A 16,674-nucleotide genomic window follows, 5' to 3' on the forward strand; every position below is an offset into this window, starting at 1 on the left:
AAGTGAATTCAAAGGAAGTCTGTAGCAGTCTGGAGTTGGAAAACAACTGCCTTAGGTGAGCTTGTCTTCGGCTCATCAAACTAGCGGCCAGTCATCAAACTAGGGGAATACTGGAGAACCTGACCTCTGCAGATAAGCTGCAATCACTTCAATCACCTTAGTGAACACTTGAGGGGCACTGATTAGGCCAAAAGGGAACACAGCAAACTAAAAATGCGTGTGGCCCACCGTCAACTGCAGGTAATGCCTGTGGACTGGCAAGGGGGGATGTGGAAGTAGGCATCCTGCAAGTCCAGTGCGACCAACCGGTCTCCAGGATCCAGGGCAGATATAACCAGAGCTAACATGAGCATCTTGAATTTCTCCTTCTTCAGGAATAAGTTGAGAGGGTGCAGGTCTAAAATAGATCAGAGGCCTCTATCCTTCTTGGGGACCAGTAAGTAGTGGGAATAGCAAACGTGACCTACTTCTGATGCAGGCACCCTCTTGATGGACTCTTTGGCCTACAAATTCTCCTCTTTGTGATGGAGCAGAGAGAGGTGATCCTTCATCAGTCAGTTTGAAGATGATGGCATGGGTGGAAGGGTTTCTAAAAAAGGGATGGAGTAACACCATTGAACAATTTTAAGTTTCCACTTGTGTGATTTTATGGCCTGTCAGAGGGGCAGGTGATTTTGGATCCTGCCACCCAGTGGGTGCCCCTAAAGGGGTTTTGAGGCTGCCAGGGGTGGTGGACTGGGAAGATCTCTGGCTGTGTATCCTACGAGGCTTGTGTGCATCACGTTCATCTGTGAAATCTGCAGGCCTCGGTGGCTGAGCCGGAATGGATGCAGCTTGTGGCCCCTCCTGTAGCCACAGAAGAGTGAAAGGCAGATTGGGGGCTGATGTGGAGCCATGGAGAAACCCTGGACATTGGCCCAGTTTTCCTTCAATTACTCCAGCGCAGAATCTGCCTTATCACTGAAATGACGGGTTCCATCGAAGGGCATGTTGATAAGGGGTGCCTCAACATCCCTTGAGAAGCCAGTAGATCTCAGCCAGGCATGGCATCTGAGTGCCACTGATGAAACAATTACTCTGCCTAGTGAATCATTCGTATCCAGTCCACAGCAAATGGTGAACTTTGCTGCATCTCTGCCATCAGCAACAGTCTGGGTCGGTATGACTTGGGCCTCCTCCGACACCATGGGAAGCACTTGTTCACCAACTGCAGTGATAGGCTGGAGGAAGGGGCAATCCTCTTGCTAAAGTTATCCAGTATATTGGATTCCCTATCAAGTGGTGTGGAAGGGAACGTGCCAGAGTTAACTATGTAGACCAGACTCTTTGGGATGAGTGCTGGGCTAGAAAAGCTGGGTCCCCTGGAGCAGGGTGATGGCAATGGGCAACCCCTCTGAAGGACAACCCCGAGCAGCCCATCTGTGAGGGTTTCATTAAAGGGGAAGGGAGGCTCTGTGAGGAAACTCCCAGCTGAAGCAGCACTTTTAAGACATTTGTCTTGAGTGCCACTGAGGGTAGCATAAGGTCCAGGAGCTCACCTACATTCCTCACCACCATGGCAAAGAAAGCCCCTTCCTCCACATCCACAATAGGAGGAAAGATTAAGCCAGTGCCTGGGGAGGTGTCCAGACCACTGGTATCCTCCAGTTTTTCACACCAGTTATTCACATGCTCTTTTACGGGGTTCTGATAACCAAAAGGATACTCAGATCCACCCCAATCATACCCTTTACAGGGTCTGTTATAGAATGGAGGCCCTGACTCGTACTCGCAAGGGAGTGCGCTGGCCAACTCCGATCTGGCTCCATATTGGAGTCAGATATGAAGATATGGCCGGGCATTACATTGCTGGAACGGGCTCCTGGGAAGGTCATGGTCTTGTGATTGGAACTGTCCTGGATCCAACACTGGATCCAGGGGGCCTGACTGGTGCAGAAGGTGCACCTGCAGGTGGAAATTCAGTGGGAGTACCTGCCGAACCCATGAATCCCCAAGGTGTTCTTAAGGGTCAGCCATCTGAAAGTTGAGGCGAATGGCCTCATAAAATTCACGGAGTAGGGCGGGACTCTAGAAAACTCAAGGAGGTGTGGAATGGACCCAGAGGCATGCTCTGTGTGGGTGCTGGGCCTAGAGTAAGATTGTTTGTGTATCTCGTCTGATGACATGAAAAGGTACAGTGAAGTCAAAGAGCGCTTCAACTTATTAGACTTCTTTGACTTCTTGTGGGACTTACCAGATGACTTTGAGTGCAATGACAAGTGCCTGTAGTAGCTCTATGAACAGGCCCGAGAATTTCCTCATAACAGTCTTCACAAGCCTTGGAGTCTTAGTCAGGCTCAAGGCACCAGAGACAACCCAGATGGGAGTCTGTCACAGAAATCTGTCAGTGACAGGAACCACAGGGTTCAAATCCCACCAGTTTTTGGAGGACACCCCTAACACACTGGGAGCAAAGTCTCAGAAAAACTCAACATAACATCGAAAAAAGTTGTCTAAGAAGTGGACAGAGGTAGTGCTCTGCGGATCTGCCTGATGGCATGGAGAGATAAATGATGTCAGTGAGCTGGGGTGAATACTATACAGCCACCAAGCACATCACTTCTGGCGTGGACAATGCTGACGATGCAGAGCGACACCACTTGCCGCGCATTGAGGTACTGCTTGAAAATGTATGGATCCAGTCAAATGCCTGGGGAATATGATAAGGAACCTGTGACTAGCATTCTTCATCAGATACAGTGAACAGGAAAATGTCTCAAACCTTTTCTGTCTGCAATAGTCTGCTGTGCAATTGAAAAAAACGATGTACAAAGGCATCTCTCAGGACCTTCATTTTTTTATAATAAAGTGTAAGCAGGCTCCGACTGCTAATTTAGTCATCATGGATTGGAGTTGTTGTCCAGCTCATGTATTATGTACCACCACAGAAATGAGGTTAAAAAGGCACCCCATTCTATGCCCAGGACCAGCCGAGCCTGACATGTCAGCAAATACGTTTTATTTTCCATACAAATCACTTATCTCTCTTGTGATTTTTAGGACTAATTGTTTCAGAAGTCAGAAGCTCTCATCAAATTACTCCCTTCACGTGCATTTTGTCAGTGACAGGCTGGCATGCAATCTAGAATAAAAACTGTCTTCTTTTCAAAAACGGTGAGCCATGACAAATGGAACCGCGGGGTTACCTGATTTTTAGTAGAATGATTTATACTGAGGTTTTCTGTTGTTCAGTTAACGCCGATTATCGAGTGGGCAGATATTAAAAATCAACTGAAGATTTATTGTATCAGTCTTTCCCCTGTCTATGGGGAGTCTACTGAATTGTCGGTCTCAGGCAGTTGCTGCAGATACTATGCTGTGTTTTGTGTACTACAGCATATATATTTATAATAATCCGGCCCGTTCCTCACACGTGTTACATACCCAGGAGAAAGCATTACTTGCTTGCTGTGTAACTATAACAGAACACACTCCGTGTGTAGAAATCCACTACACCATCACTCTAGTTGGAAGCCTCAGATGACCCACGCCAATAAAATATTTATTTTATTTAGAACTATGTAGCAAAGTCTGTGATTAAAAAAACTGACACTACATCTCGTTGTAGTGAGTACATGTTACTGTGGTAAAGCGTACTGAATTTGTTAGAGACACTGTCGACACAAGAAGAATGAAATGGCAGATCGCTTTTACAAAGAACTAACATACATATGCCCTTTGACGGGTACCTGTGACATAAGGCATCAAACTGAAAACACTAGAATGGGACTGGTGTGAAATACAAATCTACCTTATAAAATTTAGGGATAATACTTCATGAGACTACCCATCAATAGGACACCTGTCAAACACTAAATAGGAGGAAGTGGAAGGTGGGACAGAACAACAATGCTCTAGGCCCATCTCTCTTGAGGACATCAAAGGCAAGGATACTAGTGGACATCCCCAGAGGGAGATGAAGCCCACGCAGGCTGCAGCAGGGTACAGAGGCTCCCCCCAAAGTGCTGAGAAAAAATGCACATCTCCTAATTTCAAGCCTGGACCCTAAGAAGCCAAAAAGGGGAGCTGAGCATATTTACGCTTCTGCCATCCTCCGGAACCCTCTCTTCCGTTATGGAAAGGCAAAGCGAAAGGTGTCCTGCAACGGGAGGGGAGTCGACCTGGCATCTCAGGTGTCCTTTTTGCAAGGTGTGCACAGAGTTGTCTTGGTGTGAATTGCCAAAGGAGGCCACTCCTCGATAGGCATAAGGTTTCCAATAAAGCAGGCACTCGCAAAAGATGACCTGTCCCTTTACCTCAACTTTGAGGAGCACGTTGGAAATTTAACGAGATAAAATCTCCCTCCACCTCCAAAGGCAAGGGCAGCCGCCATCATCATCACGGACAGTGCACCCATCCTACCTCGTCTGTTGAGATGCCTCGCTCAAGTCTCCATCAAAAGCTCCCTCTTTCCGGCCACCCACAGAGGACAGGACTCCTTCCCCTTGCTGCATTACCGGTAGCTCTTCGTGAGTTATGTGGAGCAGTGTCGACGGTGGCGGGTTAAGTCGCACTCAGGGCACTCATGGCCGACAGTCATAGTCTCGGTAAACGTCCATTTCCCCCCTTAACTCCCATCACCTGCACATCGTCAGCAGCTCAGATTCCATATAGCATCGCCTTCGTCCCCTCTTCTTGGAGCAATAGAAGGTCAGACCTGTGCCGAGTCATCTCTTCTTTCAACAAAACGAGGACCGTGGACACTCCCTTCGGACCTGTCCCGCCACGCTAGGCCCGTCCTCGGTGTGGTGCTGACAGTTCACTCTGTCCGGAGACTCATCAAGAGTACCAGGGTCGCCCACCTTGGTTGCGAGCACTTGAGGAGTAATGAAAGTCCAAGGGACTGAGAGTAGGAGGTACTGACTGACTCCTTCCACGCTGTACACAGTGAAGAGTGAGGCTGAGTAACAAAAAACACTGCATCCGCAAGGAGAGCTCACAGGAAGAAAGAACCGATGAAAGGAGCATAGCAGAATCGAACACAAACTGCACGAGTAAATGAAGTTGGTGTCCAGACAGAAAGAAGAAAAAAGATCCGGTGACAACAGTGTATTGAACAGTGGTTCCGAGCAAGACAGGGCTCGGTAAAGAAAATCAGTGTGGAGCAAAGAAGTAGTCCAAGTGAAGAAAGGTGACACAGAATCTAGAACTAGAGTGAATGGTAACGGTGGAGATCAATGCAGATTATAGGGCAGTCAAGCGGAACAGTTGCCCGCGCACAACAGCAACAAATACAAGAGAAGAGCACAACAACTAGAATAAAGCGGTGTAATGTCAAACCGCCAAGAGCAACCCTAGAATGTTCACAGATATTCTGTTTCAAGATTTAAAAGATGCATTGGCAAAGCAGTCTCATCCTTTCAGAAATTATTCAAAGGGTTAACCACACTTTAGACAAGCAGAAGTCTTTGCATACCAAACCGCTGCATCCAAACTGTGCAGTACAGATCAAACTGCAAAGCAACATCCCTTAACAAGCACTGGGAAAGGCAATAGGTCTCGCCAATGTGAGATCTATTGGCTTTGTCAATGACGCTTACCCATGTTGTACAGTAACACAGCTGCTTTCAGCATGGTTGAAAGTAAAAAAAAAGTGCTATGTTGCAGCCAGCGTTGACCCAATCAAGGCACTTATTTGGTATTTTTAGCCATGCTGTACAACATGGCAGAAAAAAAAATTGACAAAGCCAAACGATCTCGCATAGGAAAGACCTATTGGCTTTGCCGATTTCTTTTTTGTCAGTGTTTATATAACGCAAACTCGGCGCGATTTACATAGGCAGTTTACCTGACCTTTACTTTACACGACCACCAGTTCCATTACATAAGGCCGGATTCCTGTTTACAGTCACGGGGAGATGAAGTGACGTGCTCAAAATCACAGGATGTGAAGCGGATGCCGGGACTTGAACCCCAGTTCTAAAGTGGGCTGTCATGGTGCTAATACATTACTTCTTTCGCACATCTCACCCGCGCACATACTAAACCTAGTGGGGCCAGAAAAGAACGGCAGGGAAAAAGAGCAAGGTGACAAACACACATTCAGAATTTAAACAATAAATTCAGCAGAGTGACACTATGAAAGCCTCTGACTCAGGGACATGGATGCAGGATCCAGTCCTCCCCACCTGAAATTAGAAAATACGAATTTAATGATTGCGAAGGTGGGTTTCATTTTGCCGTGAGGAGCGGTGTGTATCAATTTTAGTATTTGATTAAAGTCACAGTTCTACATGCGGCTTCCTGTAGCAGGGTGAGCGGAGTGTTTCCTGTTCTCGGACACAGTCACTCAGGCCAATAGTGAACTCTCCTTTTTTCCAGCAGTTTTATATAGTGTCAACTCAGTCCCAATTATATCGCTTTACATGAGCAGAAGTTACATTACACCGGGACACCTTCTTTTTCGTTTTGCCTCGTTTTAGGCACAGTGAGCTTAGGTGATATGGCCAGAATCACAGGATGTTCAGCTGACGCGCCGGAACTGGAGCCTGGTCCTCGGTTCCAAAGTTGGCAGCTCTGATCGTCATGCCACATCATCTCCTCTGGATACAGAATGATAATGTTGCAGCGTGGCTGCTGTTGCATGAAAGACCCTGGCTGTCACAGCGCAATCTGATGTTAACTGGAAGCATGCTTTGATGAGAAGCGAGGTGGTGGTGAAGCGTGGTGAGGAGTTCAACACTGCGTCTGAGCAAAACCAACCCCCACCCTCCATGTTGCTTCGGGAGTGGGGGTCAGCTTGCTGTAGTGAAGATGTGATCTAGCCCAAAGAGGGTGGGGCAGTTTGCCCCACTCCGCTCCGACAGAGGCTACAATGTCTGGGTGAAAAGCCATCAAAAGCTTTCTGATATTAAAAAAAGAAAGAGAAAAAAAAGTCACTTGGATGAGCTCTTTGTCAGAGCAGTACTCAGCATATGCAATAATCGAATTATTCTCCTTGTTCCTTTGCACTGCTGCTTCCTCGATGACATTGCAACAGCCTTTGGCTAACGGGGAAGAAAGCCTGTTTTTTTACAAGACTAGCAACAGTGGACAGTTGTCCCTGGCACTCTCAAAAGTTACTCCCTGTCATACACGCGCTTGAAGGGAGGATCCACGGAACTACTGTGGACTATTGTAAAACGATGGCAGAGCGAGTGATTTATACAATAAAGTGAAGCGAATATAGGATGGAAGCACTGAGAAACATTTCCTAGGAAGGGAGGGCTGCCCATGCGCCTGAGGCGCTGGCTGAAAAAATGCTATTAAAAAGGCAGTGTCCCCTTGCCCCAGAGAAGCCCTTACAGGGTACATCGATTTCACACCTCTGAGGGAATCCCTGAGAAGGATCTAACCTGCCTGACGTTTTATGAACCTCCATCTACAGCAGAGGTCTCCAAACTTTTTAATGCCGCGCCCCCCCAGCTGAAAAATAAAAATCTTTGGGGCCCCTCCTCAGAATTTTGCACAATTATTGTATAAATATGGCAATGTTTAAATATGTCTAGACCTATTTAAACATTGCAGTTAAGTACTGTTACCTTTTTAAAGATGCAAAAACATGCTTCTGCTTAAAACTGAGGCCTGTTATGTGTGTAATGCTTCTTTTGGCAAGAGTCTGGCGCCCCCCCCTGTGATCACTTGAGGCCCCCCTTGGGGGGCCCGCCCCCCAGTTTGAAGACCTCTGATCTACAGGTTTTCATGTGTGCGCCCCTGGTATCAGCGGCTTGTTATTCCTGCTAGTAGAGTAGAAGCTTTTCGCTAAGTCTGCGCAGATCGCTTGTACGAGGCATGTGTGCTGCAAGACCCTGGTCCCTTGTATGTGCCTAGAGAGGATTCCAAGTTCAAATCATTAAAAGTTTGTGCTTGAGTGATACACATGCCTGACAACTCGGACAGGATATCTTCAAACTGCCTACGTGGAAACTCTGAGAGAAAGAGAGGGAAAGAGAAAGAGTGAAAGAGAGAGAGAGATAGGTCATGTATGTCCTGCCAAAAAGAAGAATGATTATGATGGTTAGTAGTGGGTGGGCTAAAAGTCCCTTTTTAGATACAATACATCCCCCAGCAACAGTGCATGCTCACTGCTTGCAGGCTTAACCTAAGCAACAGTCTTACAAGGACAGGTGGCTAAATCATAGGCAACAGCAGAGCACATTAGTGGAGAATAAAGAGCAACAGAGTAATATGAACATTAACACCACAAAGTGTAGAGCAAGTATAACCAACGAGAAGAGGAAAATAGGACAGCAGTGAATGAGAGCAGAAGAGAGGAGAGAAGAAAACAATGAAGAGCAGCAGAGTTCAGGAAAGCAGAGCAAGGAAAAATGCATAGACCAGATTAGAAAACAATAGAATAAAACAGTGAAATAGAATAACTGACTATAGCAGAGCAAAACAGAGAAAACAGCAAACCTGAAGCAAACTTGCACAAATACAACAAAAGACAGTAGAAAAGCACAGAGGAGAGCCTGACAAATGATGTATTCACTCAAATCAGAATTTAAAAAGCAGCAAAGAGGATCATTTATGGAGAAATATAATGCTATTCAGTGCAGTGACTAGCCTTCAAAACACTAGAATTAAGATGAGCAGGCATATTGCATGAACACACAAGCATAATTGAATATAATTCACTAATTCCTTTCCTGCTTCTTGATTAAATCATGTTATTGCTTGTTTCTCTTGTAGCAGTATTTTTTAGTCAAACTAGAATTTATTATTAATGCATTTTCACACTGTAACTACTGCACAGGACACTTCTGGGTGGCAGTGTGGAAAGTTAGCTAGTGTCCCTAACAATCTACTAATGAACTGTGACAATTTGTACCTCTCAAGATTAAATGACTAGTGCTATACTTACATTCTAGACAAAATATTTAGGGCAAGATTGAGATGGGTTACTCCCTCACAAAGGTGATGGATATCCTGTCCACCGAAATCTAACTCCATTATATTCTATGGGGTTTAGGTTTCTGCAGATGGAAAATCTGTCACCGTTGTGACAGAGTAACCCATCCGCCAATATCTAAATCAGGGCCCTTATTTACAAAATAGCTTTGCTCATACATGATCTCTTGCACACTTATCTGGTAGAGACTGTCTAGCTGTAGTCCTTACCTTAGAATTATACCAAGGTGTCAGACTGGATCCAGAAATTGTTTGTGAGCAATTCCCCTGCTTGTCAGTAGGTGGAGGTGTTCGACTCCACGTGGCATTGTCGACATCATCAGCGTCGGAAGTGACATGTGCGGTCCCTATATAGATGCCACCCCAGTGTGCTGATGTTAGTTTCCTTTCATGACTTTCCAAGCCAGGAAGAGGAGTCACAAAGAACACTGATCACTGGTGTGGAAAGTTAGGGCCCTGAAAGGGAACAGCCTTCTCCCTAGATATCCGTCCAAAGAGTGGGGAGGATAGGCGGGTCACCAAGGACTCTATCACTATCAGATAAGGCATTACCGAAGGTAAGTAATTTGTTCATCTGATAGAGACTTCTAGCCACAGAGTCCTTAGTGTAGAATAGTTACCCAAGCAATGCTTCTCCGGAGACAGGTCTGCAAACCCAACTTAGACCAGAAAGTCCTGCAGAACCAAACGGGCAAAGTGCCCATCCATGTGGATCTGATTGGTCGCAGCTTTAACTCTGGTGGCATGAGCATGCAAACCCTCAGGTGTTGCTTCTTGGCCAATGCATAGCAGATTTTGATACAGAGCACAATCCATTGGGAGATGGGCTACTTTTGTACACCACGTCCTTTTTTGGCTGTGACGTACCCCACAAAGAATTGGTTGTCCACCCAGAATTCTTGTGTGTGGTCAAGATAGAACAACAATGCTTTTTTTTGGGTCCAGACGGTGAAGTCGGTCCTCTTCTTTAGAGGTATGTGATGGAGCGTAAAAAGTAAGCAGAGTGATGGACTGGCTTACATGAAAGCGAGTTATCACTTTTGGTAGAAAAGATGCCATCATACAAAGCACCAATTTGTTTGGGGAGATGTTCAAGTATCGAGGCTTGGATGATGAAGTCTGAAGCTTACTGACCCTCTGGACAGATGGTGTAGCCAAGAGAAAGGCAGTTTTAATGATGAGAAGCCTGAGAGGACAAATGTGCAAAGGCTCAAATTGAGCACACATAAGGAAATTGAGGACAAGATTGAGGTCCTGCTGAGGCATAATGGAAGATGAAGGGGGAAACAAATAATGCAAACCTTTCAAAAATCGATTTACAACATAGGATTTGAGGAGTGATGGCTGGTCAGCGAACCACAGAAAAGCTGAAACAGCAGAAAGATAGCTGCTGAGAGTGCCCAGAGCAGAGCCCTGTTGGGCAAGAGAAAGAATGAAGAGAAGAACCTGAGAAAGTAGGGCAGAAAGGGGATTGATCTGTCTTTCTGTAAACTATGCTACAAATTCTCCCCAATGGTAGGTGTTTACTGCTGTGGTGGAGGGATGCCTGGCTGCCAAGATAACGTTACAGACTTCCAAAGGAAGGACAAAAGCTGTCATCTGCCACCACTCAAACCCGATGCAAAAAGTTGGAGAGTTGACAGGGTCAGGTGGAGGTCCCTCCCCTGCTGCTGTGAAAGAATATCCCCAGAAGGGAAAGCCTGATCAGAGGACCAATGGCCATGCTCAACAGATCGGGATACCAGACTCTCTGTGCCCAGTCTGGAGCCACAAGAATGACTTGGGCCCGGTCGTTCCTGGTCTTCTTGAGAACTCTGGACAGGAGTGGTATGGACAGAAAGGCATGCAGAAGGCTGGAGCTTTTTGAGTCGAAAAGTGTCTCTGAGCATGGGCCACCTTGGAAACTCCAGAGCACAGAAGTGATGACATTGCATGTTCTTGTCGATGTCGAACAGATCCATTCAAGGCTCTCTCCACTGCTGAAAATGACATTGCACCACCTTTGGATGGAAACACCATTTGTGATCTGCTAGACATTGTCAGCTGATTTAATCCACCCTTGCATTCAGAGAGCCCACCAGGTGTTGAACCACAGAGGAAATGCCCTGACATTTCAGCCATGTCCAGAGACGCAGGGCCTCCTGACAAAGAGTCCACATCCCCACCTCGCCCTATTTGTAGCAGAAGTACATGGCGGTGGTGTTGTCCTTGAACACCTGTACTAGCATTCCATTCAGGCTTTCAATGCCCATCAGATCCCTCGGAGCTTCAACAGGTTGATATGGTGCCTGGATTCTGCTGGGGACTGGAGCCCTCTCATCTCCATCCCTCCCAGAATGCACCTTGGCAGCAGGTGAAGTATGAGTGGACACATTTTTTTACTTCTATAATTGATATAAAGGAGAAGTAGGGATTAGGTGAATTAACTGATAGGCCGCTGCCATCTGTTAGGATATCACCTGTATCCCACAGAGTATCGAAATAGCATCCAAAAAGGCACCTGGTGTTCACGGAACGCAGTGATGTGCGGATGAAAGAAAACATCTTCTTTCCTAAGTTGTCCAGGCACTTGGATTCCTGATTCAGTGGTGCATTTGGGAATGTGTCAGTATTTACATGGGAAGTGGAGGCTTGGACCACCAAGCTCTCCGGGGTAGGGAGCCGTGTGAGGAATTTGGGCTCTCCTGGGGCATGGCAGTATTGGCAGGCAATTGTCCTGTTCACATGAGCCCCTGTGTCAGGCTTGGACCAGGTCCCAAGAAGGACATCAGCAACAGCCTTGTTAAATGGGAGAGGCAGTTCTGAGGGGGACACTCCCAGGTGAAGCACTTCTGTCAAGAATTCGCCTTGACTGCCACTAAGGACAAAGTAAAGTCCAGGACCTCAGCAGCCATCCTCACCACCATTGCAAAATATGCTCCTTCCTCTGTAGTGACAGTAAGGGGGGAAAGCATGCCATTATCTGGAGAGATGCCAAGTCCACTGGTGTCCGCCAAGTCCTCACACCAGTCCATGTTGATATCATAAGGCTGATATTCATCAGGGTCTAGCGACCCCTGCCAGTACTTCCCTAGTCCTAGCCCAGAAGACTAGGGCTCAGGCTCTGACCTGGAAAGCATGGCTCCAGTTGGCACTGGAGTTGGCCTCGGACAATGCCCCTCCGGCTCTGTGTTAAGGATGGAGTTTGGAATGGGTAACAGTGCCTCTTGTGGGTGCCGGGTGACATCAGTATTGGGATTGGCACTGGGTAAGGTTGAGGTGGTATGACTGATGCTAGTGCTGATCTATCTATGGGTCCAAGGGGTCTGGCTGGCACCAGGGCTGGGGCTTCCAGCATGGATCCATAAGGGAGGCCTCCCGAACACACAAGGCTCCAAGGCACACCAGAGGAAATGGGCCTCCCAAAAATGAGGGGCATGGCCTCATAAAATTCTTTTAAGTGGGCGGGGGTAGCGGCGGCACCAGGAAACTCAGGGATGTGTGGAGACGGCCCAGGCACTGGTTAAACTACAGAGCCAGTCTTGAATGCTGACACTCCCTTGAGGTGAAGTCCAAGATCTCTTCTACTTCTTCTTCTTCTTGCGGTAAGACTTACCTGAGTGTCCCAATGACTTTGAGTGCAACGAGCATCTCGGACTCCGTGACTGCTCCCACGACCTTCCTCTAGATCTAAATTTTGATGGTCCCATGGTCACATGTCAAGCCACCAGGAGCTTGAGGAAATGCTCCCTCAAGGCCCTAAGGTTCATGGCGCAGCCATTAGAGTAGGCCTTAGGATAATCATCATGCTCGATGCACCAAAGGCATACAAGATGTGGGCACGTCACCAATATCAAGCAGTGTCAGACACCGCAGGGCTTGAAACTGCCCTTACTAGATAACATCACTGCCACACCAGGTGGAAAACCTCAAAAAGACCACAACAAAACATTGAAAAAAGTTTGTTAAAAAGTGACAAGGGAGTAGCTGTTCTTCTGATATGCGCTGGCTAGCGCAAAAAGAAAAGAACTGACATCAGCGCTCTGGGGTGGCACCCATATGTCACTTTTGGCATGGATGACACCATGTGGAGCCTAATAACACCGCCTACTGACTCACAGGAGTACTGTTTATGAAAAATATCCTGATCCATTTTGACATCAGGGGCTAATTCTAAAGTAAGGAATCCGTGGCTCGAAGTCTATACCAGATATTGAGTACAATACACGCATGTGATATACAAGGGAGAAGTCCTGAAATCATGTCCACTAAACGGTAAACAAAGACGACATACACTGCAGTGTGTAAAAATAGCACAGTTTGCTTCTTTACGCTTCATTCTGCACTGACCTTCGAAAATCCTGAGTACCTCCTGTTTGATATAGTTCTTTATCTCTTCAAACGGAACAGCACTGATCTGCAAGGGAAGCCAGGCTTGCTTATGTTAATATTTCAAGGTTCTATAGCATGCATTCAGAACACTGTGCAGTTGTCATTGAGTACGAGGTGCCCAAGGCTTCTGAGCTTTTCATTTCCACACAACCGAAAACATGGAGACACCAATATGTTGTACATGTTACATCTTTTACAGACAAACATTTACCCAAAGTAGAATGCAGTGTGTAAAATATACGTAAGCAAAACGGTGCAGTCTGTGCACATTTCAACAGTAGCCCCCTCCCACCTAACTAAGGTTGAATACACACACAAGAAATGGTACTGGAACAATTTTCACAGTGGGTGTGCTGCCATCAATGTTATTTCACCAACGTCACAGGATTTATGAAAAATCAAAGCGTGACAGAAAGGACGTGTGTAGCAAATGAGTAACTTCCATTTAGTAAGAGAAGGATAGGGTTGCAGTATGTTTTCAGTGGTGCAGTTTGAAGCATATTGTCCCAAATACGAGTAAATAATGGGGTGGTAGAGTGCTGCTATGCACAAAGCAGGCATTTCCATTGAAATGTCCCCTTGAAATTGCCATGAAACGTGCATCAGGCATGCAGCATTACTGTTAAATATACATGACACACAAGTAATAACTTATGGAAAAAAAAATTCTGAGCATTTCAATCAAAGAAATAAAGAGTCTTGGCTTGGTTGCTCCAGGTAAAATCCGGATATCTATCCCAGGTCGAAATTAGAAACAACAATATGCCTAATTTGCGCTTTACTTTCTGCTGATATATTTTGTAACTGTTGTAAAGTTCATTTACAAGTATTTTAAATTTGCTGTGCGTTAGACAACATTACAACCTTCTCCTTTCACACTCTGACCCACACTGATAAAAACTTTGTAGCAAAAATTCACTCTCTTGCAGTAAGAAAAGGGAAAAGTAAACAGCAGTCTAGGTGTTAAAAGTATTACACTGCATGTTCAGTTGCTTCGTGTTGTTGAAGGGGTAAACGAGAGATAAAGGCCCTCACTGTGATCACGGCGGTTTGGCCCGCCATGCGGGCAGTGTCGGCTGAAGCCGCCAGCCGGCATTGCGCGCCAAACTGCCATATAATGTACACGATGACGGCCGCTAGCGGCAGCCGTCACCCACCGCCAGGCTCCCGCCATCAGGCAGCCTGGCTGCGGGTTGAAACACCATCCACCAGGGTAGAGGCGCTACCTGCAGATTATGTTTCATTTCCCGCCAGCCTTTTCCTGGCGGGATAGGCTGGCAGAGGGAGTGCAAGGGCCCCGGTGCAGATCCCTGTCGCGCAGGTCACTGCCCGATTTTCGGGCAGTGATCTGCACGACTGGTGCAACTGCACCTGCCGCACAAAGGCATTGACGCCGCCGTCAATGTCCCGGCCGAGCCTTTCTGTGAGCCGGTGGGCGGAAACAAAGATTCCACCCACCGGCTCACAGAAACGTTCATTATCTGGCCGGCCGGGTTCCGGGGTTGCTGGCGGTCAGTGTTTTGACCGCCAGCATGAACACCAAAGTGTATTTAAAGCAGACACATGCACAGTAATGAAGGTTGACTCACGTCCATGACTTGGTTAAAGTGTGAATAAACTATACGAGGAGATTTCCCTATCAAGAAAGCTGTGTCACTGACTATGAAGTTCATGCTAGAGAAAACCCTGAAAATGGCAAAAACTAAAAGGACACCAATGTATTTGGAGTGGCCCCTCAGTAACGGAATCAGCCAGTGTTCTCTAAAAACCCCATGGAGTACAGCACCCCGAGGAGGCTAGTGCATATTTTTGCCGCAAACCAGCTACTTCAGATAAGGAAATGTAGGTTCATGGGCACAGATGTGCAAGGACATTTGTGATTGAAAATCCTGCAGTTTATAAAATCACAGGGTTTGCAACCAGAAAATGGCTTTTTGATATTTATTAAACCCATACGGAATCACAATTAGGAAGGGAAGTGAAAGGGGCATTCCTTCCTAATTGTGATAGCATTTTCAGTGGTTTGAAAATGCAATTCCAGTTGCAAACCATTAATGTGTTATCATCACGTCCAAGGAGGTGGTAGTTAATTCAAAAAGTGGAAGGCGTTCCTTTGGGAAACTTTTCATTTTGTGAATGATGTTGGGTGACCTTGTGGGGAGTAGGCAGTAGTCCAGGGGATAACTGTCTCCTCCCCCTAAAAGTTTTCCAAACGGTAAACATGTTTTATTTAAAGCAGTAACAATTCCTATAAGGAACTCAGGCTGCTTTAAGAAAAAGCTTCCCATTTGGGTATGCAAACACTGGGGTAATGATCTGCTGCACTTTGCAGGCTACTATCCCTGTGTTTGTAGCTAATCACAGGGGATTGCACATAGTGAATTGCCTAACTAATATTCAGTAGGCAAGTTGTAATGTGACCCCCTGCAACTAACAACTTTTCAATGCAACCTATAAGTATGAGTCAACCACTTTTGTAACATATCTCCTAGTACATCTGGCCCTTAAATCTGACAGCCACTAAACATGCATTATCTAATCTTCATTAAACTCAAACTGTTGCATGATTTATTTAATATGCAGACAGATGATGCTGAATTTGAAAAAGGGGTGTTTTAAAAAACTATATAAAAACACTGGCTACTTATGTGCCATCATGACCACTCAAAACAGCATCACAGGCATTAAAGATTACCAGAGAAAAGCAGACAAGACCACAATAATTCAGTGCACAATATGAAAGCAGAAAGCACCAAACAAGCCAAGTAATAGTAAAGATTGAAGATCACAATTTGAAATCGGACCAGTATGATTTACTTACCATAGGGCCAGGAGGCCCTGGTGGGCCTGGGCGGCCATCATATCCAGGTATTCCTTGATAGCCTTTCTCTCCCGGAGGTCCACTTGGCCCCACTGGTCCTACGTCTCCCTTCTCCCCAAAAGGTCCAGGCTTTCCTCGTTCACCTTGAAGACCTCTGTCTCCTGGTATACCTGGATCACCCTGTTAAAATATTTAGGATATGTAAACGAGGACCGGGAAAGTTATTTTCATCAAAATTAACTACACATCACACTCAAACTCCATTTTACCATCAAGGACTCCTACTGCATGCAAGGACTTGTTGGCACTTCCATGTTTATATTGAGATTCAAAACCGACCTCTCTACAACACACAGAACACTTCTATCTAAAATTGTTACATCATAGGCTTCATTCTTTGTGATGGTTTTCATGTCTCCCATTTTGTTTCTGAGATAATATAAATCAAAACCCATATGATCATGCAGCACCAATTAACCTAATTTCGTTAAAGTGGATCTGCAAAAAAAGTTACTGAATCCTTGCTACAACAGTGAATGTGATGACTGGGCACA

The 16,674-nt window shown here is 46.1% G+C and overlaps 1 protein-coding gene across 1 annotated transcript in view; it reads right to left on the bottom strand.

The window, feature by feature from the left end:
- Positions 1-16,674, bottom strand: part of COL19A1 (collagen type XIX alpha 1 chain) — a 2,318,824-nt gene that overhangs the window by 120,437 nt on the left and 2,181,713 nt on the right. Inside the window, exons 49-50 of the mRNA XM_069235722.1 lie at positions 16,121-16,300; positions 13,258-13,324 (exon numbers count right to left, since the gene is read on the bottom strand). Of these exons, the coding sequence (XP_069091823.1) occupies positions 13,258-13,324; positions 16,121-16,300 (247 nt within the window). The remainder of the gene's footprint in view (positions 1-13,257; positions 13,325-16,120; positions 16,301-16,674) is intronic.

Source organism: Pleurodeles waltl, chromosome 5, assembly GCF_031143425.1.
Source record: "Pleurodeles waltl isolate 20211129_DDA chromosome 5, aPleWal1.hap1.20221129, whole genome shotgun sequence".
NCBI classification, from domain to species: Eukaryota; Metazoa; Chordata; class Amphibia; order Caudata; family Salamandridae; genus Pleurodeles; species Pleurodeles waltl.